Below are 25,293 nucleotides of genomic sequence, written 5' to 3' on the forward strand. Positions count from 1 at the left end.
TATTAAGTATCCTCGTTACTAAAGTTTTTAAAATATAATTTTGAATGCAACATTGAATGGTGGCATTTCAAATACACTAAAATTTTACATTACTAAAATATTACGCTTTGTAGCTATTTCCAGGATTAATTTTTTGTTTCTTTTTCACTAAGTCACGTTTTCATAATTCTGTATGAGCTTTTGCGTTGACTTTTCATTAAATTGTAAATTAAATACTGCTTCTCATAAATGCTGCTTTGAATGCTTTGAAAAAAGTTTCAAAAAATAATCAAAGCACCACTACAAAATACTATGTAAATCTATGCAAAAGAAAACTGCAAATTGTAAGAAACAAAAATATCACATTATCAAACATATGTCACAAGTATTAATACTTTTAATGTTATATTGTGCTATATTGTCCTCACAATTTTCAAATTATCCATGTACTGTATTTTCTATGTAAATGTAAATAGATACTTCAAGCAAACAAAAAACAAAAGAAGCAAATAACAGCAAGCAATTAAATTGAAGGATACAAACAAAGTATAATTACACATAGATTACATTGTTTATTTATATGCGGGAGAAATATTTCAACAGTGAAGCATGCAACATTTAAAATAATATCGTAAAGAAGTTTATAAGAAACATTAACATTTCGAAATCATATTTAAAGTAATCAAGTCTTTTATTTATTTCGTGAAATACTTTGAAAAAATTGATTTCAAGATAAAGTATTCATTCTATCTTGTGGAAATCTCTCAGAAGTAAATACTTCTGGACAGGTTTGGGAATGCCCAGTTCCTCCACTCCTTCGGGCAACTTAAAGTTGTCTCCTAATTGGTTTCTGATGAAGCATCTTGAAAGGTGCTTCAGAGATCGTGGACGCCTGACAGAAGATTCTTCATAATTCACTAGATTGCAGTACCATTGCCATATGTTGTTTATCTCCTGATAATACATAGGATCGACCCCTTCAAAAAGCCTAAAAATATCAGTGAAGGTCAAAAGCGGATCTGGGATGGAGCTCCAGAGTACTCGCACGGCCATTTCGGTCTCTGCAGATTTACGGGTGATGTAAGTGAACCGCATATGAAGATTCAGAAACTGAAGTGCACGGAATTTGAGAGGATTTCTGGAAATATCATCCCAATTTTCTATCCACGTATTGTAGTTTAGAAAATTAAGAAACCTAAAAAGTAAAAAAAATTAATTAAAAAGACTCAAATTAAATTTTTTAAACGCGTGTAAGATGTGTTACTCTGTTTCAATACATTTTAAAAGTGATTGTCAACACGAAATTATAGCTGGTTCCGTTTTAAGGGGAATCTTAATTCAAAATTGAAGAAAGAATAGTCAAAATGGAAAGAAATTGCTAAGCTATTTTCCCAATTGTTTCAGTAGTAGACCCTCCAATTCACTTAAAATTTTTAAGATAGAAAATAATGCATTTTGAATATAACCGTGATTTAAATCATTTGATTTTTTTTAAATAAATTACAAGTTTAATTCAGCTGAAACGTAAAAAACATAAGCTTAAACAAACATAATTTTTTTAGAATTTAACAATAATATACTTACTAAAAATATTATTAATTTATGTTTAAAATGTTTTAATATAATACAATTAATAAATACATTCTTAAAGGTGTGATTTTTTAAATGTCAGATGCCATTGATAATGAATGTTTTTTATGGAAGTCATCGTTTTTATTACGAAATAATAAAAAGCACATGCAATGAAATTACTACAATAATATTTTCATTATTTCAATAAAATGTGTATTGATTTAAATAAAATGGGTTTTTTTTTAAAACAAATGAATAATTTAAACAAATTGAAAAACAAATTGATTAAAAAAATTATTTTAAACACAAAATATTTTTCTTTCAATAAAATTAATAAATAGATTCTATAGGGGGCAATTGTTTTAAATCTGATTTTATTGATGATTAGAATTTTTTATTATTAAAAATATTGAAAGGAATAGGCATGTAAATTATTATGCTTTAAAATAGAGTAAATGTGAATAAGAGTCATATGAAAGTGTTGAATAGTAATTCTCCATTAAACACATTTAAAATAATAATTTTTTTCGCTGTAAACATATTTCAATTATACCCATTTAGTTTTTTGCTAATTAAAATGCAGTGCTTTTATATCTTATTAAATATGAAGGTAGTGTGTATCAAGACTAGCTCAATCCAGAGTGACATAATTTTTTTTCAGTTATGTTTTCTTCCCTAAACTAATTTACTTATCACTAGGTATCTGGTTGACAAATTCATTGGCGATGTTTAACAATCATCAGAAAGTTGAGATTGAAAAATATAACTATGATTTTTTTAAACCCAGTGATTAGTCAGCAATAATATATTAATAATTTTATCCATTTTAATAAGAAATAATAACTATTTTGATTGTATTACTTTTAAACAATATCAGTAAGTCTTATTAAAATCTTAAATCAGATGCGTTAGATAATAAACTTAAAAGAAAATACAAAGAAAAATCCGATTTAAGACAAATATATACGATTTTATGATCAGAAAAGGACATCATGATTTTTGCCATCCACGGCTTCTGGTCAGTGTCGTAGTTATTAACTTTTTAGTATATGAAATGCAAAAGTTCTAACATTTTCAGAGGCTATTTTCTTAAAGGTAATGAGCAGAGGTTTGGTTTATATAGATTAGTAAAAATCCGCTCAAAATTCTCTAAAATGTAACCACTTTAAAGTAACATTTTTGCAAATTAATTAAAATTTATTAATGCACCCAGAACCTATACTTTCTAATCAACTTAGATGACAAGAGGGCATCCATTGATTTTTGTATAACTTTTTAGCCAATAATCTCGAAAAAGTCGCATTTTTCTAATTAAAGTTTAGACCGATTTTTAAAATTTAAAAGCCCCTTGTCACCTAAAGATTACAAAAAAATGTTTTTTCATTGTTTAAATGTAATTTGCATCTTAAATAAACAACAAAAGTAAAAAAAAATATAACACATAAGAAATTACTATTAAATGAAAATTCTAAAATAGGCTAAAAAATGAAGAAACAGTAATTAACATCCCCCCACTGCACACTTTCTTCTGGCAAATATTATTAGCGAGACCACGATTTTATCAAAAAATGTTTTACTGCTTGATTGAAGTAGAAGGAATGGTCACTAAGGTTGCATTGAGAGCCGTACACCAACTTAACTAAATGTGGGATAAGATGTTAGCAGAGGTGTCCACCATGTTTTAGAATTCCCTATTACCATGAATTACGACCACCTATGACTAAAGTTAAGAATTTAGGGAATCACGTCACTTTTCCTCTACTCAAAGGCGATTCAATATGTTCCGCATTTATTGTGTAGTCAAAAAGAAGTAATATATCCAAATGTATCAAAAGAAATAATGGTTTAAATAATTACTTCGTAACTATAAACAGTTCAGTATGAATCTTTTATTTGAAGCAAAAATAACATGGAGTTTATAGAATAAAAACAGGACTTCATACTTGGTGCATTATAATAAAAGTTTCGCTGTTATCGGGCGTCTTACCAAAGAGCACCGAATGTATATCTTTCAATTTAATTATATTTCAAATCTTATGAGAATTTAATTTTGAGTTAATAATAAAAGAAGTTTCATAATTTAAAAGTACCCCACTACAGACACTTCTTTTTCTATTGACAATTGCTTGGAAAGGGTTAAATATTATTAAATAAATAAATAAATTTTAAAAAAAATTCCGATATAACTTCAGTCATGTAAATTGTGTATGAGAAAAATAATCTTAACTTTAAGTTCACGAAGTTTTGTTTAAGTTTTTAATTTATAATTTCATACTCAGTATTTTAAAGCATTGTTTAAGTCGCACAATTTGCAGAATCAAAAAGAATGTCAGAATTTGATTATATCTCCTTTAACAGAATATTTAATTGATTAAGACCTAAATAGATAAAAAAAAGCATTATAAATTTAGGATTTACTTTTATGAATAAGTTTATGCATTGTTGTAATGATAATGTTGCTCTACCTGTGATAATGATTACAAAATGAAAATTAATTTTAAAAAAGGATGTCGGTAATGATTTGAAAAAAGCATTTGTTTTTTCTCCGACTAAACTGAATAGCAAAACAACGAATCTTTATAGGGGAAAATAGTCCATTGTTGCAATATATTATACACAAATTTACATTCAATAAACTAAGTAATGAATGAAAAAAAACATGAAAAATAACGAAATTTTTGTAAGCAAAAATGGATTTTTTATTAAGGAGGCAAAAATAGAGAATGCATTTAAAAATAAGAGTGCATTTTTTACAAACTATTTCCTCGGCAAGTCAAATATTTAAAACAAAATTGTTTCAAATTTATGTACATAAACACAACGTTTACAAACTCCATTAAGACTAGAAAACAATTGTTGACTTTTATGTAAAGAAGGTTATTATAAAAGTAATTATCTTGTATTTCTGAAAAAAATTTAATATTTCTTCAGGGAGAAAATCATCTTAGGATCTCTTTATAGAATTTGAAAAAACATTATTTTGATAATTAAATAACTTTTAAAATTATAAATCGTTCAAAAGTTATAAATCGTTTAAAATCTTATAAGAATTGTACTTCTTATAGGAGTAATATTAAAAATATTATTTTGAAAAATGTTTTTGAGAAGATTTAAAAATCATTGCCATTACAATTATACTCCTATTTTTCAGTTTATAAATTAATACAACTAATAATAAAATCATTGACTAAATATTTTTCTCAGAGCATTATTTATATTATTCTTGTAATTCCTTAATTTAATGCAACGAATTCACTGTAAGAAATTTCATGTTCTTGTTGGTTTTATTCTATTCTTTAATCGCCACTGTTCTTTCCACTGCCCAGGAAAAAGTCTTAAGCCAGCTTGAATGTGTTACCTATTCACTTAATTTAAAGGCACTTATTATTTTCATTGCAATTGTGCCTATAAAGCCTTCGCAATACAAAATTTGACATTCTAAGATTTCATATGCATTAGAATTTTTATCTTAGTGACACATAATATTTTATTACATAGAATAATAGGTAGGCTGTGTCCTACCTATTATGTATTTTTAAGACATTTTTTAATGTGTAATTTAAATTAAAATACTTTATGCTATACTTTAAGGGATTTCTAAAACAGAATTGTTACAAGTCGTATCATTGTAATATCAAAGCTGTAAGTTTTACTGATTTAAAAATTAACAGGCAGCGGCGGAAAACTAGGACAAATTAATTGCATCACAGAATGGAAATTAACTAATTTCTTTCCAATTTGTGAGTTCATCTCTCTTTGTATCTTCTTTCCACACTCAATACAAAATTTTTCACAATAGTCGGGGTACTTAGTGAACGATTTTTTTCTTCTTTTTTTTCTTTGGCCTTAACAATATTAAGCGAATGATCCACTATTATGCAGTTGTTTGTAAGCAAGAAAAAAACTGTTTCAAATCGTCCGTCTGGTCTCTACACAATTGTGCTGAATAAAAATTTTGCCTCAATAAGGCTACAATCTCATTAGAATTGGATAGTAAGACACTTTATTTTTCTCTTATGAAGTTACATCAAAGAATTTTTGTCCAGTTTATTTTTTACACCCTTAATATTCATTGAGTTAATTATAAAATAATAACTGAATATCCCATTTAAAAAAATTTACTAGTGTTATAAAAGCAATAAATTTACTCAATTGAAAATCTGCACTCAAAATATTTAACAGTGGCAATTTCCCTTTGATAAGGGGAATATGTGATTTTATTTTAGTTAAATTTATAATAATCTTTCCAATGTCAAATATGTGTACAATATTTTCTGAGCCATGAAACACATCCTTCACACAACAATTGAAAAATCTTCGTTATAAAACATAAAATAAAACTGCTCCCTTAAAAGAAATATTAAATAAAGCTAAACTATCTGTATATTCAGTGAAATAAAACTGAAGAACTGTTAAAAAAAACACTGTCAATGGCTTGAAGTCAAAAATCATTTACAAGAGCGCATTGGTTTGATATTTAATTTAAGAAAAGTATTATAATTTGGACAGAAATCTTTAATAATGTACATAATATTTAGCAGGATCTATTATTTCTTACATAAAGTTTATCTATTCAATGTAAATAGGTTTTTCTCAAAAAAGGCAGTAAACTGAAAGAAAGAAAAAATATGAGTTTTGTACGAAAGAGTACATAAAATATTAATTTCAATTTAAACAATATTTTAAGCTCAATCTGGGTAAGAAAGTCTGAAACAGAACTTCAAAAACAAATCTACGGAGAAAAAACAATAAATAACACAAATAAAAAAACTAATGAGTAGTACAAAAATTATCACTAAGAAAATCGGAAAATAATCAATTCTGTCTCATAAAGTTAAAAGTTATTATTTTAAATTAAAAGAAATAATCAAAAGAAGCGTAGAAATGAAACTCATGAAAAGATGAAAAAACAAGAGCTCTCTAATGCCGGGATGTCGCCAAGCAATGAATGTGAAGCGCTTGCTTTAGCTAAAGAAGAATATACAACGATTGAGATTGCTAGCAAGAAAAAAAAAGCGGGTAGAATTTAAAGAATGAGCAACAACAAAAAAAACAATAAACTAATGAATTTTACTCGTTAAAAATCAAAAATATTTTTCCGAATTAAAAAAGATGGGTGACGGAACGATAAGGATTAAGAAAGAATCGCTACGACGCAACTTTAGACATAATGCAAGATAATGGGACGAAATACAAAATTTAAAGGTGACTAAAAGCAAAATAATAACAAAGAAGTATTGACAGAAAATTTAAAATTTTGTTTGATGAAATAATTGTCTTTGATTTTGAATTGAGAGTATTGGGTAAATGATAATAAAAATAAAAACATGAGGATCTCATAATAAAAATATGAGATACATTTATTCAAAATGGAAAATATGTAATTGTAAAAATATGTATAGAGGAATAGAAAGCATGCAATATGTATATAGGAAATATGTAAAACTAAAACAAAAAAATGGGCCGAGAATGAAGAAAAATTAGGAAAAAAACATGTTAATAAAAAAAGCCGAAGAAGGAATTTTCACACCACATCGATGGGAAAAAAAATACAAAAACAAAACAGAAAAATTAGCCGAGAAAAAAAAATAATAACCAATTCAAAAAAGGAAACGGCAATCGGTAAAATTTTTTGGATAACTTACATTATTTGCAACTGTTGACATAAAAAAGAACCTTTATAAGACATAAATGCGAAAAAATCAATTAATCATTTTATTGGACAAAATTGTAACCTTGAATTAATATGAATGGATAAAATAAAGAGAAAGTACATCTTTATAATATGTACATCTATTAAGTTAAAAAAAAAACGGAGAATTATAAATTTTGTATGATAAATATGTAAAATAAAGTATAAAGGGAATTTGCAAAAGAAAAAAATTAATAAATGAAATTAATTTGTTTGTTAGGATATAAAAAAAAAGAAATAAAAAAGAAATCTGAAAATAGGGAACGTTTTCTAATAAAGTATAATATTATTTTTATCAAAATGAAATGGATAAAAAAAGTTATAAGAAATTAGGAATCGGCAGTTATCGGCAATTATTGCCTTAGAATCGGCAATTATTGCCCTGTTTCAGAATATGTAAAGGAATCTGAGATAACAATGATAATGAACTAAGATAATAAGAAGTTATAGCAATTAAAACAAAAACTTATAATAATTATTATTAATTTGAGAGCAAAACATGTATTTCGAAATGCAAGAATATTTGCCTCATTAGTATTGCTTAAAATGAAAGCTACATATATTATAAATTCCATGCATATCCCTAAAATTACCCACCTGCACCCTAATGTTAAGGTAGGAGCCTTTTTCTAATTTAAATATAAGGAATTCAATGCAATTTTCATTACATTTTAGGTTTAAAAATATTTAAAGGTTGCATTAGGTAACTCTACATTTAATCTAAAATTATTTTCTATTACAAACTGGATCAGGTAGGAAAGAAAGAGACAGTGTTTTGGTGCTTCTCTTCAATCTTTACATGTACAGTCGAACCCCGCTATAGTGAACCTGGGATATAGTGAACACTCGGATGTAGTGAACTTTTTTAGCGGTCCCGTCCGTATTCCTATTTAAATAATGTTATTTTTAACGCTTATAGTGAACAGCTTAGAACTTGGAAACCCGGTTATAGTGGACTCAAATTTCATTTCTTTAAATATCTTTTTCAGTCCTCCATCTTTAAACTTGTAGGTGTTGGGACTGAAAATGAATGCATTCCTATAAAATGTGTCATATTACTCTCCTTTATGCTTATCACTTCTAACTATACTGTAATAAATGTCAAACAGATCATTTATCTTATACTCCCCCCTCCCTGACAAGCCTCGCTATATCTCTTTTCCCCAAGCTTGCTCTACAACTAGTTAACTTGGCCACCTGCTGAATTTTTGGAATTTTCTTATCTGTTCAAACCATATTCTTTACAAATCACCCCTTGACAATCAAGAAGGGGAACAATTTAACTCATTCTACAGATGCTCTCTTCATATCATTATCTATTTGAGACAAAATTTTTATTTCAAAAGCAGTGAAAATGGCAAATTCTCTAAAGAGAGCAGCGTTTTCGATAGAGGACAAAGTTAAAATTGTAAAGCGTATTGATGATGGAACCAATCAATCGACACTGTGTAAGGAATTTTGCTTGTCAAAATCTACAGTTTCAAACATTTGGAAAAATCGAAGTGCAATTCTTGCGGCATACGACAAAAACATGATTTCATCGAAAAAACTGCGTGGAGCTCAAAGAGAAAACGTAGGAGATGCTTTGTTAAGATGGTTCGAAATCTTGTTCAAAATGTAAAAATCTTGCATTCTTTGCACATTGTAGATAAGAAAATTGATGAACTCAATTTAAAATCAAATTGTGTTCAATCAAAAATCACAAATTTTTTTCATAAAAAGTGAAAATAAAACTAATATTTAGCGACGTAATTACTCTTTCCATCAATTTTTGCTTTATTATCTGTTAATTAGTTAATAATTTTTTAAATAACTTATGCAAAAATGCAAATCCACTTTTCAATCATTCAACTGTCTTATGCAAAAAATATTCTTCAAAAAATTTGGATATAGTGAGCCATCGGTTATAGTGGACACATTACTGAGTCCACAGACGGTTCACTATAGCGGGGTTCGACTGTATTTAAATCTTTACATATATTTAAGGATATAGCCTTTTAAAGGAAACAAAACACCCGTAAGTTTTGAGATTTACTTGCAGGAAATTTCTTAAATATCTATAAAAGTGTTTGTAACTCTATAAAATTTCAAGTCATAAAACTAAATTTCGATAACGATACCAAAAATTTTAAAGATGGGGTAAAAACCTAAACTGGTTAAAAAATCTCTAAGCAGAAAAGCAGCTGAAATAAAAACTTACAATGGAAAGAAGGACAGCTCAGATGGGTATCCCAAAAGTGGTCCGTTATAGCCTCTGATGAATGCTTCGGGATTTCTGAAAAGACTAAAAATAAAAAAAAAACTGTCCATAAAATGCATATACAAAGAGAATATGTAAAAAAATGACTCAGAAATAAGTGAAATTAAAGCAAAAAATGAAAAATAAATATTAAAATAAGTAATTTTAGTCCTGTAATAAGTAAGTAATTTTTAAGTAATTTAATAAGTAATTTTTTCAAATATTAAAATAAGTTTTTTTTTTTGTATAATATTATGTTAACAAAAAACAATTGTGTAAAAAAATTATAAAGAAGCAAGGATCTGCAGTCAATTATTGAAAATTGCTTGTTCCAGAATATATTAAGGAAGCAGAGATATTCTAAAAGCAATGATAATAAAATAGCATTAATGAGCAAAAATTTATAACAATAATTATCAATTTTAGTACAAAGCCTGTACTTTTGAAGTAAGATTATTTACCTCATTAACAATGCTTGATTTGAAAACAGCGGCATATCATATAAATTTTATGCTAATCCCTAAAATTAACCAATTTAAATTTAAATATAAAGAATTCAATGCAATTTTTAATTAATTATAGCTTTAAAAAGATTTAAAATTTACATTAGTTCTACGTCTATTTTAAAATTATTATATTCAATCTATTACTGGTCTTAAAAGTAAAGAAATATATTTTCGCACTCAGCGCTATGAATCTTAAAATACTAATTATTTTAATAAAGGGACACTAATTATTTTAATAAAGGGTAAAACATGAACAAGTTTAAAAATTTAAGCAGAAAAGTAACTGAAATAAAAACTTACATTTCTAAAAGGGACAACTGATATATGCGTATTGCGTTTGTTGATCCGTTAGAGGCTCCTGCTTCTGTTATTCTGATAAATGCATCGGGATTTCTTAAGAGACAACAGTGTGATAAATCGACATGTTTTCCTTCAAGTTCTTTCTTGAACATAGACCAGAGATCCAATTTAAGTTCCTTGATCACTTTAAGGACAGTATCAATAGTCTCGACTTTCTCAAGTACTAAATTAGAATAAAAATGATGCAATATGCCATTAAGAGTAGTATCTGTAATGTTAATTGCTTTAGCACTGTATGCAAGAAGAAAGCGTTTTTCGTCAACGGTAAAATATTTATATTTAGAAGCGGCGTTTAAGCAATAATATTTATCCATGTTACTGATATGGTATTCCGCCATTGCTACAGACATTGAATAGGTAAGACCTAGTCAGGGACTAATATAGGGTATCAGGACAATTAACTTTTCCCGGGGAGTTTTAGAAAAGCCACACTCTTTTGACAAACAGGTTTTACTCAAAAAAAGTGGCGCTCGCAGGGGACTAATATAGGGGATAAGGACATTTAACTTTTCCCGAGAAGGGAGAGGTTAGAAAAGATACAAGCTTTTGACAGACCGGTTTTACGCAAAAAAAGTGACGTTCGCATCTGTATATATATCATTTTCTGACATCCCCGACATACCTAATCATAGCACTTAATCAGTGTTGATCATTAAAAAGCAATTTAATTTAAATTCTAAATTTTTTTTTTATTACTGAAAACCAGTATGTTATTTTGTATATTGCTTATAGGTGTCTATTCATCACTTGTAATTTATTTGTTTGTTTGATGAAGTTTTAAAACCAGAGATTATTCAGATTACTAGCAATTATATACTATACTTTCGGTTTTGTTTAGTTTCGGTTTTCAGAACTTGAGTTAATTAAAATCAAAGGAAGGATATTTGCTTATTCAACCATAGTTACTAGGTTGAAGATTCTGGTTCTATTATAACTGAAGTATAGATGCTTATATTACTATTTTTTATATTTAAATATATGATTTAACAGAACGAGTTCAAAACTATAACCCATTGGATTTTATTAGTTTACTATTATTGTTTTAAAATCGCTATAATTAAAAATGCTTTATGTGATTCATTTAAAAAATATATACCTATATATATATATAAGCCGTACAACTGTTCATTAGTTAAATTTTCCGATGAGAATTAAAAATAAAAATCTTTTTCATCAAAATAATTATTCGTAGCATTTATTGTGAATTCGATTGTATACAGCATCTATCAATTTCCGATCTTTATAAATTCATTTGCAAGAATAATTATTTGAATTATTATTATTATTATTATTATATATTTATATATATATATATATATATATATATATATATATATATATATATATATATATATATATATATATATATATATATATATATATATATATATATATATATATATATATATATATATATATATATATATATATATCCGTATCGAAATGTCCCAATTTATTTCTTAACTTCCGCATAAGACTATCTAACCTGCTAAATCAAATGCTCCTCATTTTGTTTTGTTTTAACAAGGAATACAAATAAAATAACTCATAATTTATGTAAATATTTAAATATTGCTGCCTTTATGAATGTTTTTCCTTAAGAAAACAATTATATTTTGTGCTGCACCTAAAGGGAAACCACAAAGATATCTTTCTGATTGCTTGACGCTTAAAGAGTTCCAGCGAATTGCTCAGTAATCGTAATGAATTTTTTTATATAATAAATAATTTTTTTAGCGTCTTTGACAGACAACCAATTATTTCTGTGAATATAACGAGATGCTCTTCATATATTTTGTAATTTTAAACTCATCCCAAAAATCAAAGTAACGCGCAATTTAACTATCGGCGTAAAACAATGTTTGTAAAAGTTATGAAAATAATTTATTTCTACCAAGATTAAGTTGAAATTAAAATAATCAAATTTAAGGTATCAACTTTCTGAATATAAGCAAAAAGCTCTTCTTTTTAACTCAAGGCGTGAAAAAAATAAGCCACAATTTAAGTATCGAAATACAATTATATATTTATGAAAGCTATAAAAATAACCTATTTCAAATAAAATTAAATTATCAAATTTTGCGTTACACGCTAAAGAAAACTACAAAAATGTTTTCAGATTACTTTTATCAGTAATAGGTATTCCAGCTAAATGTTCACTATCTGAACGAAATTATTTTTAAATAATCAATAATCTTTTCCCCATCCTTGATAGATAGCTTATTATCTTTGTGAATATAAGGAAACGTTCTTCTTATTTTTAATTCAACCCCGAAATAAAAATTTCCCATTAGTTACTCGGAGTACAATCATGATCATTAAAGTTATAAGAATGACTTATTTCAATTAAAACTGAATAAAAATAAATCAAACTTTGCTTTACATGCGAAGAAAAACCACAAAAAAGTCTTTTATATTGCTGAACGGTAATAGGATTCTGGCTAATTGTTCATTATCGCAATGAAATTATTTTTTATAATCCATATTTTTCAATCATCCTTAACAGACAAAATCTTCATCTTAGTGAATGTTGTGAGACACTTTTCTTATATTTACAACTTTTAACAAGACCCAGAAATCAAAGTAACTTGCAATTTAAATATCAGAGTGAGATCATGTTTATAAAAGCTTTTGTAGTAACCTATATATTATTTTAAATTAAATTAAAAATAAAACAAATGAAATTTTGCGTTACGTGCAAAACAAAACCACGAAAAAGTCTTTTAGATTGTTGAACGGTAAGAGGATTTTATCTGAATGTTTATTATAGCAATGAAATTATTTTTCAATAATCAATAATTCTTTTTATTATCCTTGATATATGGCCTCTCATCTTAGTAAATGTTGTGAAATGCTCTTCGTATTTTTGTACTTTCTTTTGTACACCACCCAGATATCAAAGTAACGTGTAATTGAAATGGAAGAGTAAAATCATATTTTGAAAGACTTTTTGAATGAAAATAATTAGAATTTCTATTACGCACTCATGAAAACCGATAAAATGCATTATTAACAAACTAATTGAACGCTAACAGACAATAATGAGACTATTTCTCAGCAATTAGTATCATATTCCAATTTCTTGTGCTTTTTATGAAATGTAATGTTTTGGCTATCATAGAATGCTTGCTTAAATGTTCTTTATTTTATCTTATTTATTTATTTTTCGTAAGTACAAAAATTGAATTTTTTTTTTTTATTTCAAATATTTGAATTTCAGAATGATGTAAAGAATAAAATTTTAGAAACATATTAGTTTTTTTTTAATTTTAAAATTTACAAATTATAAATCTTTAAAAAATTCTGAAAACAAAATCTGTTATGAAATTTACGAATTTCAGATTTCTTTGGCAAAGAGATTGAATGTTATTAATTATTATTAATCATTACAACTTATAAAAATTAAATTAAAAAAAATTATGTTCAGCTGCTATAAAGAAACAACTATAATAAAGAAACACCGCAGTTTACTAGAGGGCGTGGATATAGAGTAGAACTAGTTATAGTTTTTTTAGTACTAGACCAGTGATGCCAACGTTCACCGTCCCGTACCTCTGGTCGAGTGATTGATTTTTCTGCCTTTATTATATCTTTAGTATTGACTATAGAAGGACGTCCAGTATATTATACTTCGACGTTTTGTATATTATATTCAACCACTCAGAAGATAGACCTTTTCGGAATAATAAAATGTGAGGGATACGAAATTACAAATTTAAGGATTAAAAAGAGTGAGATTACTTTTTTTTAAATTAAAAATCATGAATGTTTGAATAGATCAATTACTGATCTTAAAATAGAGCTATTGTTAATAAAAAGTATTGGATTCTTTACATGTTGACAATAATTATTACTATTTACTTTATTTGATAGTTTCAAACATTGATTAGATTTTTTTTAAAGAGGGGAGTTCAGTTATTTATAAAATTTCTTATCTCTTAACTCTTTCATTCCGGTAGGGTCTGAGATTTTGAGTTCCCCTGTTACGGCAGTTTTCAGAAGGAAGGTTTTTCACTTGAACTCGACCACGGTTCCCACCCAGTGAGATAAGTAAAAGGGGTGTAAATGATTCTCCTTTCTCTTCATTGAAACTCAGTTAAGTGGGGAAAAAATGCATGCAGCAACAAATTGTTGGATAAGTTTAAAACACCCCATTTACCAAAACGTTAGTTCAGCACTTTTTTGGCGACGAATAACTAGAATTGTAAAAGTTTCCTTCCTTCTTTTTTTGTTTTCTTTTTACATCTTTTCTATTGTTTTTTTTTACTCGATTTTTTTCACAAAATCATGAAATGTAAAAAGTTTAGATAAAAATTGCTCTTCCATAAATTTTTTATTACATTGCATTATTTCAAATAATTCCTGAATAATTAATTTAGCTTTAAATAATATGTATACCATACCTCACAAATTTCTCTGTTTTACCACTTCCGATATCGAATCTCGAGACTTCTTTTCTCAAATTTTATTTAACTTAAAAATAATTTGAATAATCTATTATTTTTTATTAAATGGAGATTTTTATTAAATATTTTTTTAATAGTATATTGCATTAAATTTTTCAGAATCTTAAAGATGAAATCATAAAATTTTGCTCAATCTTAAAGATTAAAGTTTAAAGATTAATATTTTGCAGAATCTGAACGATTTAGCTATGTTAGTTTTATAAATGAGAATACCCATGGCTCGAAATGATCAGTTGAACAGTCCCTAAAAAATACTAGAATTTATTTTTTAACCGTTTGACGAAGATGAGACACCGGTGTTCCTTTTATATATACTTTTTCTTGCACTCAAATTACCATCTATAACTTATTTCAGTACTTTTTAATTGTAAAAAACAGTATGATAGTTTCTAAAAAACTCTGTTAGATTATCAGAATTATATTTATACTAAAATATGAATATAATAATTTGAACAAAATTTTTGTTTTCATACATGTAAAAAAGTTATCCGAAATTGATTTTCAAAATTAAAGAAATTGTAAAAATTGAAAATTAAAGAAAATTGTTTCTTTTAGATCAAAATAACTGTGTGTGAAAATAAAGACAAACTTTAAAAAAATATATATATAGTATAATGTTTGGAAGTGATGTGTGTTTGGAAGATTTTAGTTAACTCAGAAAAAGATACGGGTGTTTCATGCTCTATTTCATAACCATAAATTATTAAAATGCTAAATATAATATTTTTCACTTATTTTCAACCAAATTGTCTTAGTGTAAACAAATTTTATACTATTTGAGTAATACTTTTTGATCCCCATAATTAGATTCAGAGAGAGTAATAGAAAGGCATAATAGTTCAAGGTATAAGTTTCAATCTTTCTCTTTACTGATCTATGAAGGCCATATATTCCAAATTATCTTTTCCTTTTTGACAACAATATTTTGAAAAATATTTATTTTCATTCTGAGGAATCACCTGTGTATTGAAATTTTCATAGAAATCTATAGTTATATGAAATAATATGCATATTCTAAGTGGACCTCTTAAGACAAAAGTATTATTTCTTTTCATTAAATAGAATCATCACTCAAAATTATTAAATTTTGAGTGATAATATTTAGAGCAGCATTTTATTGCAGAGCACATCTTATATTGTTCAATAAATTAGTAATAAAACTGAATGATATCAAGACCTGCGTTTTCATCTTTAAGAACTAAGCCTTTACATAACGTGCTCGCTATCTTGTAGGCAAGAACATTCGGATAGTGTCATCGGCTTCATTAACTTTAAATTAAATTATAACAAAAACTATTCCCGCATCTGGTGGCCACAAGTTATCACATTTTATTTGTGTGTATTATTATAGATATATGGTTAGTTTATGATTGAAGAATCAGAAAGATGGATTAGTCTGTTTAGTATCTTTTTTTTTTTCAGTGAAAAGAAATCTGTGAAAAAATAGAATACTATCATCTTAGCTAATTTGTATATAATTATCAGGCATAATTTACTTTTAACGGTATAAGTGTAATATTAAGCAATTTGTTGACATTAATATTTGATAATGGAGAATTTCAAAGTTGTTAGAATTCCTTAAATTCATTTTTTAATAAAAATAAAAGAATTTTTTTTGTAGTTTGAAAGTATATTATTTAGTCTAAGTTTTAAAATACAAGTCTAGTTACAGATCCTTTTTTTCTCCCAATAACCACTTTTGACGTCGAATTGGAATTTGTTTGCGTAAACGTTCAACAATAAATTAAAGAATGTGGTTAGTTCTTCATGGTTAAATGCAGCCCAACTGTTATTTTTCTAAGAAAATGTTTCTTGCTGGTTGCAATCCTTTTCAGCAAAAATGGCCAAAGTAAAATAAATTTTAGCTTTTACTATCTTATGTCAAGAAGTGTTTTGCATAGTATATTATTATATTCTCATTACGCAGCAGGTATTCGTCTTACACGCCTCAACTCAGTACCCTTTCCAACCGGCTCAATCATTCACAACACACATCGGGAATTCTTTCCCTTTTGTATGGTGATTGACACCACTATATTCTTCGATCAAGGTGTGCTGGCCTCCTTCTCCGAAAAAAAATAAATAAATAAAACGGAAACTGTATGTTAATCCTTCTTGCTCGTATATTTTTAGAAACATTTCGCCCTAGATAATTTTTAAAAAAAATAATTGCTGTCGTAATTTTACAAATGTTATTAATTTATCTATTTAATTATCTTTTTCTTATTTATTTCTTACGTTAGAATGCTTTAATAAGTCACATAGGTGCTAAGCTTTGTTTATTGTTGCAAAAACAAAAGTTTATACAAAACAGAACTAAAGTAATTCAGTTGTTTTTAAATTTTCTCTATAGAAAAAAAGAATAAACGATAAAGAAATTAATACAATTAAAGATACTATCTGATTAATTTTAATATTTTGGAAGGCTTTTTCTAAATTTTAAAAGTATTTTTCATTACACTCAGTTTTTTAAAAAATTAAATAAATGAATAAAGTAAACAGCACATTGGTGCGGGAAGCGGGAAGGTGATAATGTCCATTCCGTTATATTATCATTTTAAATAAAACCTGTTGATACTTGAGTTTTTTTAAAAGTAAAATGTTTCATTTATGTTCCTTTTTTCAATATTAACGTGAATAATTTTAATAAATAGAAATAGTAGTATGTTGCATGGTTAATAGCATTAAAATAACTTAAATCTTGAAAGAAAATAATAATAATAAATAAACACACTAAATAATTTTTTTTTAAATTTAATTAATGAGGTAAAAACATTTCTAATTTCTTAAAACAAAATAAGAAGAGATACATGCAATGTCAGAAAAATCAGTGCAAGATTAAATTTGCTACAACCGCAAACAAACATCAAGTTAAGCCATATTTTCTATTCAACTCTAGCCAAAGTATTGTGCGATTCAAAATTTGATTGACGCAAAATGAAATTCATTTATACGTTGCAAAAAAAAATTACAATTTTTTTATAGAAATATATCACTTTTTAGTCTTAGACTTACTTTGAATAATTATTGCTAAATTATTTGAAACGTGTACCATTGTTTTTTTTCGCAATAAAATTTAATGCGTAATATTAACTTCACTGATAATTTGAATATAAATTATTATATTATACTCGATATGATTGTTTTAATGCAGACATGTTTGTATATAATAATGTTTTTTTTTTTATATTTTGCTATATTAGAGACAATAGTTACAGACAGAAATCATACGTTTTGGGGCGGAAAAAAATAAGGCACAAATCGTTAGTCTAGAAAACTTCTAGAAGTTTTTATTTTATACTTTGGTTGATTCCAGGCGAAAATCGTTTAATATTTGAACGCGTAATTAGTGATTCTAATCAATGACGTAGCAAGGTTTTTGATTTTCATTCACAGATAGCGTCTTAGGTACAAATTGTGGATTTTTATTAGATAGCTCAGTTCTTGTAAGTATTGCGGCAAAACTTTTCGTGAACATTGTATACAAATTCAAGAAAATTCAGTTGGGAGCAAAAAATAATACACTAAACTCAGCAACCACCAAAAAATAAAATGATTGGTAGAACAAACTGGAAGATATTTGGGGAAATGATAAAACGTCTATTGGTGATGAAGGAAAATGCCCAAATATCATTTTAATTACTCACAAAAGGTAGATAAGGACAGAATAAGATAGATAGAGGAAGCTACGAATAAGAAAGGGATGAAAAGGTTTCTTTCCTAGTTTTTCAGGAATACGAACTTATAGAATGCATGGTGTCATAAAATTATCCCCGCTCGTTCTTCCAGGCTAACAGTAAATACTTTTATACGTCGTCTAGAACAATCAAACTTTCAAAATATTTTTGAAATGGAAACGATTTTTTAGAAATTTTATCCATTCCTCATATAGGAAGAAAAATTATTGCACTTTCTCCTAAATTAGAACACATAGAAAAACGGCAGACCACATTCATTCATAACGAAAATTACTAGACTTAGTCCCCCTCGTTTCCTCCCTCGTGAGACAGTTGATTTTTATTTATTTTTTAATTTAAGCATACATAGACAAAGAGGTTATTCAAAAGAAAATAAAAGGAAAATTATGACTGACTGGAACTAAAGTCTTTTTCAAATTGTATTCAAATGATTAATTTATTGACAAAATTTGAAATTTATTAAAATTGCTAAAATCGAAACAGAACAAAAAACTTAGGTAACTTTTTCTAATTGCGTTATTAGAAAAAAAAGAAAATTTGAAAAGGAGAAAAAAAAGCTAAAAAGACAGCAGAACAACTATTGTTTTCTTTTTAAGAATTTTCTTTAAGAAAAAAAAAAGATTTGATTACATAAAATATGATAGAGTTTTCTTATGTCTACCAATATTAATCATCAGATTTTGAATAAATTGTTTTGAATTAATTTCAATTGAATGGTACCATTGAAATAAATTTATTTTATGAATATGCTTACATTTATTAAATGGTTGATTTTGTGAAGTGATTTAAAATTTAAATATAACTATACAATGTAATTTCTTATATCATTGAAATCTTTAAAGTTTTAAATTATAATTTCTGCGCATATAGATTTTTTTGAACAAGTATTTTAAATTCCTCAAAAGTTCTGTTTTCAAAATCTTTATTAAATATTCTAAATATTGTTAAATCTGTTTTAAGATTGGCTGCCAGCAAAAAAAAAAAAAAAAAATGCCCACAATATTTAAAATCTTTTAATTTTTAAGTATTAGTTTTTAGACATTAAATTTCATTATTTCTAATAAAAATCACATTTCTTATTTTGAAAAAAAAAAATTTAAGAAGAGAGAAAAATAACTAAGTAGAGGAAGTTTATTTCTTATAATTTTCTGTTTCTACTTTGCATTAGTAACAATATATGTCTCTGCTTAATTATTTACTTACTTAATTATATTTTTGTTTTTGTGTGGATAAAATTTTTTTCTATTTTTTTTCTTAATTCTATGGGAAACACCATAAACTAGGGTACGTAGTCGATCAGAGAAGGTATATATGAAATTGAAAATGCATGAAAAATTTGCACTTAATAAATTGAAGTATATATTATTTTCCCCTAATTAAAACAATTAAAATTTAATTAACTCATGTTGTTGTTTAAAGAGAGAGAGACTAACAGTTGAATTATTAGACATTATTTACTAAAAGAAACTAATTAAATACAATAGAAAAAGTGTAATAGAAAAAAGGCTAGATATCTTTAATTTTATCACCATAGAAAAACCAACAGTACTTAGTTAATATTATATTTATAAATCTGATGAAAATTGCACGACCTTTTGGTGTGACAATGTTTGAATTTCTCTAACTTTTTTTTCTCCAATATCAGTTTTATCTATATCTTTTTCTTAAGGTGTTCCGTGTTTTTTCCTTATTTTTTACGATGATCGCTAATTTCTCTCTCCCAGAAAAAAAAAATATAGTATAATTTTTTCTTGAATTTAAAAAAAAAAAACAACAGAAAATGAAGTGGTTGAATTTTGTGTATTTTTCTTTGGTGACGTTTACTGTGTGCAATACCTTACAATGCCTTTCCGCAGGTATTGTAATTCCACAAGTAACAATGAAGAAGGAATAGACAAGTATTGAAAGAATTTCTGCCTCTGGTAACTGTGGGTTAGTAGGATGGTTTAGATGCCCTGTGGTGAAGAGGAGTCAAAAAGCTTTGTGAAATTTTTCTATGTAAAGCAAATAGTGGACAACCGTATTGTGCAAATCATTACTCAGAATACTTACAAACATTAGTCTTTCCCTTGCCGCGAAAAAAAAAAAGAAAGAAATATTCCTAAGGGAGTACTACCACAGTAATATAAATTTGAAATAGAACGCTGAATGATTTTTATGAAAAAAAAAATGATTACGCATAATTAAGAAAAAGAAAAAAAAATAAAATATTTATTATTTAAAGTTAGTAAAATATTAACACTAATCATTAGTATTTTGAATAACATTAAAACGGTTTGATATCAATGAGGTTGAGAATCAATGAGAAATTAAAGTAGTATTTTGATCGATAAAAACTTGATTTTTGTATGACAAATGAAAGGCTTTCAAACATTTTCGAAAATTTGTTAGGTCGTCTATTTCTAAACATTTTCTGAACAAAAATAAACGAAAAAGATATTGAAAAAAGTAGAAATACTGAAAATTCCTTAGAATAAATTCGTATCTTTTCTTACATTGAAATAAATTTGTAGACATTAATGTATTGTATTTTCAATATTTTTATGCACCACAAAATATTAAAAGATAATGTCTAAGTTTCTTTATTCGCGATCAATATCGAGTAACATAACGACGCATATCATAGTGAAAAATATAAGTTTTAATGTTCTTATACATTTTTAAATTTAAAAAGTAACTAAAACAAGAAATCAGTCCTTTTTCAATTTCAATCTTTTTTTTTTTTCCTTTATCGATTTATGCGGCGTATTATTATTTAACAATAAAGCATTGATCTTTATCATTCGAAAGTTTTATGTAAGTGTTCCTGAGGTCTCCTTGTGTACCTGCTCAAAAGCACATTAATTCGTATATGCACGTATAAAACACTACATTTCCTCTGTGTACATTCCACTTTTTAATAAGAAAAATTCAGTATAAGGTAATTACTCAAGCATCATAACCTCCAAAGACTTGAGAATAAGAATTGTATTAGGTAATTAAGTTGAAATATCAAACAAATTTCTGTATGCGCTAATAACAAACGCTTTTTTTTTTCTATTACAAAAGTGTTTTTTTTCCTTCTTTCTTTTATTTATTCATTTTTTTTTAACACGGATGTATTTTAACAAGTGTAAAAGAAATGTTAATCAACGTTTGACAGAATTAATTAAACAACTTTCTTATTCCTATGAATAGCGAATATTTAATGTGGTTAGAGTGAAGTACAGTTTCGTCAGTTTAGGCTATTTTGTCAGTAAACTCGACATGAAAATCCAATATGGCAACAGTTTATTTTACGTTTCAGTTAAAAGAAAAAATTTTAAATTCATATATACTTATATTTAGCACGATTTTAACAAGTCAAATTGCCACAAATGAACATAGCCGTTGATTAAATGGTTCGTTTTTTTTTTTTTTTTTTGCTTCAAAAATAAAATTTCATAATGTGATATGAAAAAAATTATAATTTCGTTTTGAAGTTTATAGTGTTAATGCAAAGAAAAATTATTAAACCGAAGAAATTAATATATGTTCCATAATTATTCGAAGTTTGCTTAACGGTTGCAATATGAAAAACTCTTGTGGCTAAGAGAAAAGAATTGTTAAAGTTTAGCAGCTCTTAGGAATTCCAGCGAAGAATAAAAAAACGCTATGTTTTAGTTTTAATTGTAATTTGACACAATTATAAATTCTTATTGATTAAATAATTGTAAGTACTTTAACATCAATTCTGAAAAACATTTATTTATTTATTTATTTTTTATAAAAAAGGGCTGTGAAGCATTTCGTTATAGCACAGGATACGTCCATTTGTTGATTTAAAACAGTGTCTTTTTTGTGAAGTTTGCATTAGAAGATAAAATTTGGTGTTTGGCGCTTTCTCTAAGAGCCATGCCTGCAATTTTTAAAGTTAAGAATAGCAACCTTAGGAGAAAACTTTTCAACAATGCATAGGGAGGGAACTAATTGATGTTAACTGACAATCCTAGTTTCTCCCCTCCCCCAATGAACCCCAACAACCGCGAAGCTACCTGCCCCACCTTATATACCTGGAGAGTCACGAAACAACACCTATCCGGAGTTTGCATGTAGATGTTTTATCGTGACGCTTCGGAAATAAGGGGTTAATATATGTTTTTAGTAGCAGTCAACAGATTTTCAAAGCACACACATTAATTTATCTTTTTTGATTTGTTTGCCGCATTTTTCTAAAGTATTAAAAGAAACATCACTTAGTAAAATGTTCTAAATCAGAGAATAACAACTTCATGCCATGAATAAAAGTTACTGGGCATGTTATAATTCTCTTTTTTATAAATTTGAACTACATAAATGCTAGTAGCTGGAAGTTGAAAAAAATTGTGTTTTTAAAACTTAATTTAGAAGGAAAAAAATTCCCAGCCACTTTTTACCTTATTTTGTTACTATTGATGAAGTTTTAGTGTGAATTGGTAAAAACATTTTTTATTTCAACTAAATTATATGAAAAATATAAGGGAATATTAATTTGTTAAAGACTACATATCTGTTTTTGTAACACTAATTGCAGAGATATTTACTTGAATAGAGTAACTTAGCAGAATTTTCTTAAATTTTTATTTGCATGTCTCTAGCACAGCTCAAATAGACTAAATGAAAAAGAATTTTTCATTACTGTAATATGAGATAGCAATAATTCTTAGTTCATGCCATACCAAAATTTTTCTTTGAACTGCTTTATGAGCTATGCAAAATCACATTTTAATTTTTTGTATTTAATTGACTGAAAGTCATTTAAGATGCTGAAAACTGGTTCGTCTTGTCCCTATCAACTAAGTTTGACAAATAGGTTGTATTTAAATATTTTTTCTGTGTATATTGTCAATAACCAAATAACCAGGAGATAAACTTTTAATGCTATGGAAACGAGTGATTCTTGCCCTGTAAGAGTGGCAGAAAGCAGTTGTCTCTTAAGGGAAAATAGACTTTTAAATGAACTCACACAATTCAGGGATATTTCCGTGACATGATCTATAGGGCGAACTAAAATGAGTGATGTGCTAAATGAATTTTAAAATTGGTATTTTTCTAGAGTGAGCATGTAAACACCACAACATGATTCTTTGAAGAGAGCTTGTTTTAACTAAATATAATTTTATTGACTCCTTAATAAATGAAGACGTGCTCATGTTTTTATTATTCTACATTTTTGAGATATATTTAAAGAAAAAATATGAGAAACAAACTTTGTGTATGTAATGAATGATAAAAGACAACAGATGTGTGACATTGGTTGGCTCAATAACTTCATTCCATGGAATTAAAAATTAAGCACCATAATATTATCATTCATGTTGGTTTATGTTACAGTAAAAATATGATTCGTTCAAAAAAATTTGATAGATCAAATAATGCTTATGTTTTATTGTTTAGTAATTAAAAACTATAATGCAATTTAAAAAGTTAGTTAAAAAAAATCTGTGTTAAATAAATACTATGTATATAATATATAACATCTTATATGTTATAAAAAATTACAGATATCAGCATGGTGATAAATTTAGCAGTAAATCAAGTTAATAAGCCCGGAAAAAAGTTTAAGAAGTTACTAAGCATATGAGTAATAAAAAGTGCTGTTTGAAAAAGAAAAAAAAAGCTTATGAAGTTCACAAAAGCTTACTTTATTCATTTTTAAATACATGCAAATGATTTTCCTCTCTTATTAATAGTTTCCTATTATGCTTTTAAGTAAATTTTCTAGAATGTGCATGCCCTTGGATTGCAGGAATAAAATCTAATACAGTAGAATTTTTCCTTAATACAAATTTAAACTCTTAAGCTCATTTTTTCATCTCTATTAGTCCTGCAGTGGACTGATGTTTAAGACACGGTTACCAGTAGAAAACTGAAGTCAAGCACCACTGGCTGCAGTCAATAAGTGGGTGAGTAACCACTTTGATCAGCTTGCGTAGTGACTGAGGGTATGCAGTACCGGTTCTCCTAAAACTGTTTTACCATGAAGTGTATATATAGGTAATACTTCCATATCGGAATATGTTTGTGTCAACAATTGCCAAAAGGAACAAAATTATCTTGAAAAAATATACAGTTGTTTACCCGGGAGAGATTACGAGCTAGCCCTTGAATTTCATACTCTTTCATGATGTTTTTTTTTTCTAGTAAGCTACTGCCTGGTTGTGGACTAAAATTTGATTTAGGTACACAGGGAGCAATCTATAAATCTTTTCTGCTAATGGACAAACATATTCTTTTTTAAATGTTGAAAAACCTGAGGTCTATAACGAACAATGGTTGCATGAGTGACTTACAAAACATCATATTGTAAAATAGTTTATCTACTTAATACTAAGTCTCATAATCAAGTATTAATGTTGCTTACACAAATAGAAATAATATATATATATATTTAATTACATATATATATATATATATATATATATATATATATATATATATATATATATATATATATATATATATATATATATATATATATATATATATATATATATATATATATATATATATATATATATATATATATATATATATATATATATATATATTTATATATATATATATTTAATTACATATACATATATATATATATATATATATATATATATATATATATATAAGTTCAAAATGAAGAATAAAACAAAGAAAAATAATAGACATATGAAAAAAAGGGGGTGGGAAATAATAAGTAAAAAAAAATAACAAACAACATTTTATTTAAAAAAAAAAAAAAATGAATTTTTAATAAAAAAAACCGGAAAAAAGCCGGTAAAAAAAAGAT

General features: G+C 26.5%; 1 protein-coding gene across 1 annotated transcript; it reads right to left on the bottom strand.

The window, feature by feature from the left end:
- Positions 1 to 531: 531 nt before the first annotated feature.
- LOC107441835 (uncharacterized) lies at positions 532 to 10,879 on the bottom strand. Its single transcript, XM_043047302.3, has 3 exons — positions 10,289 to 10,879; positions 9,444 to 9,527; positions 532 to 1,174 (listed from the first exon to the last, which is right to left on the bottom strand). Exons 1-3 carry the CDS (start codon positions 10,696 to 10,698, stop codon positions 721 to 723), a joined length of 948 nt encoding a protein of 315 aa, XP_042903236.1. The 5' UTR covers positions 10,699 to 10,879; the 3' UTR covers positions 532 to 720.
- Positions 10,880 to 25,293: the final 14,414 nt, after the last annotated feature.

The sequence above is a fragment of the Parasteatoda tepidariorum genome, chromosome 3, assembly GCF_982258835.1.
Source record: "Parasteatoda tepidariorum strain Cologne lab strain chromosome 3, Ptep-v5.0, whole genome shotgun sequence".
Taxonomy (NCBI): domain Eukaryota; kingdom Metazoa; phylum Arthropoda; class Arachnida; order Araneae; family Theridiidae; genus Parasteatoda; species Parasteatoda tepidariorum.

Coding starts and splice junctions, on each gene's coding strand:
- LOC107441835 (XM_043047302.3), bottom strand. CDS start 10,698: ATGTCTGTAGCAATGGCGGAATACCATATCAGTAACATGGATAAATAT. Junction 9,528..10,288: donor CAGTTGTCCCTTTTAGAAAT/GTAAGTTTTTAT, acceptor TTTTATTTTTAG/TCTTTTCAGAAATCCCGAAG. Junction 1,175..9,443: donor GAGCTGTCCTTCTTTCCATT/GTAAGTTTTTAT, acceptor TTTACTTTTTAG/GTTTCTTAATTTTCTAAACT.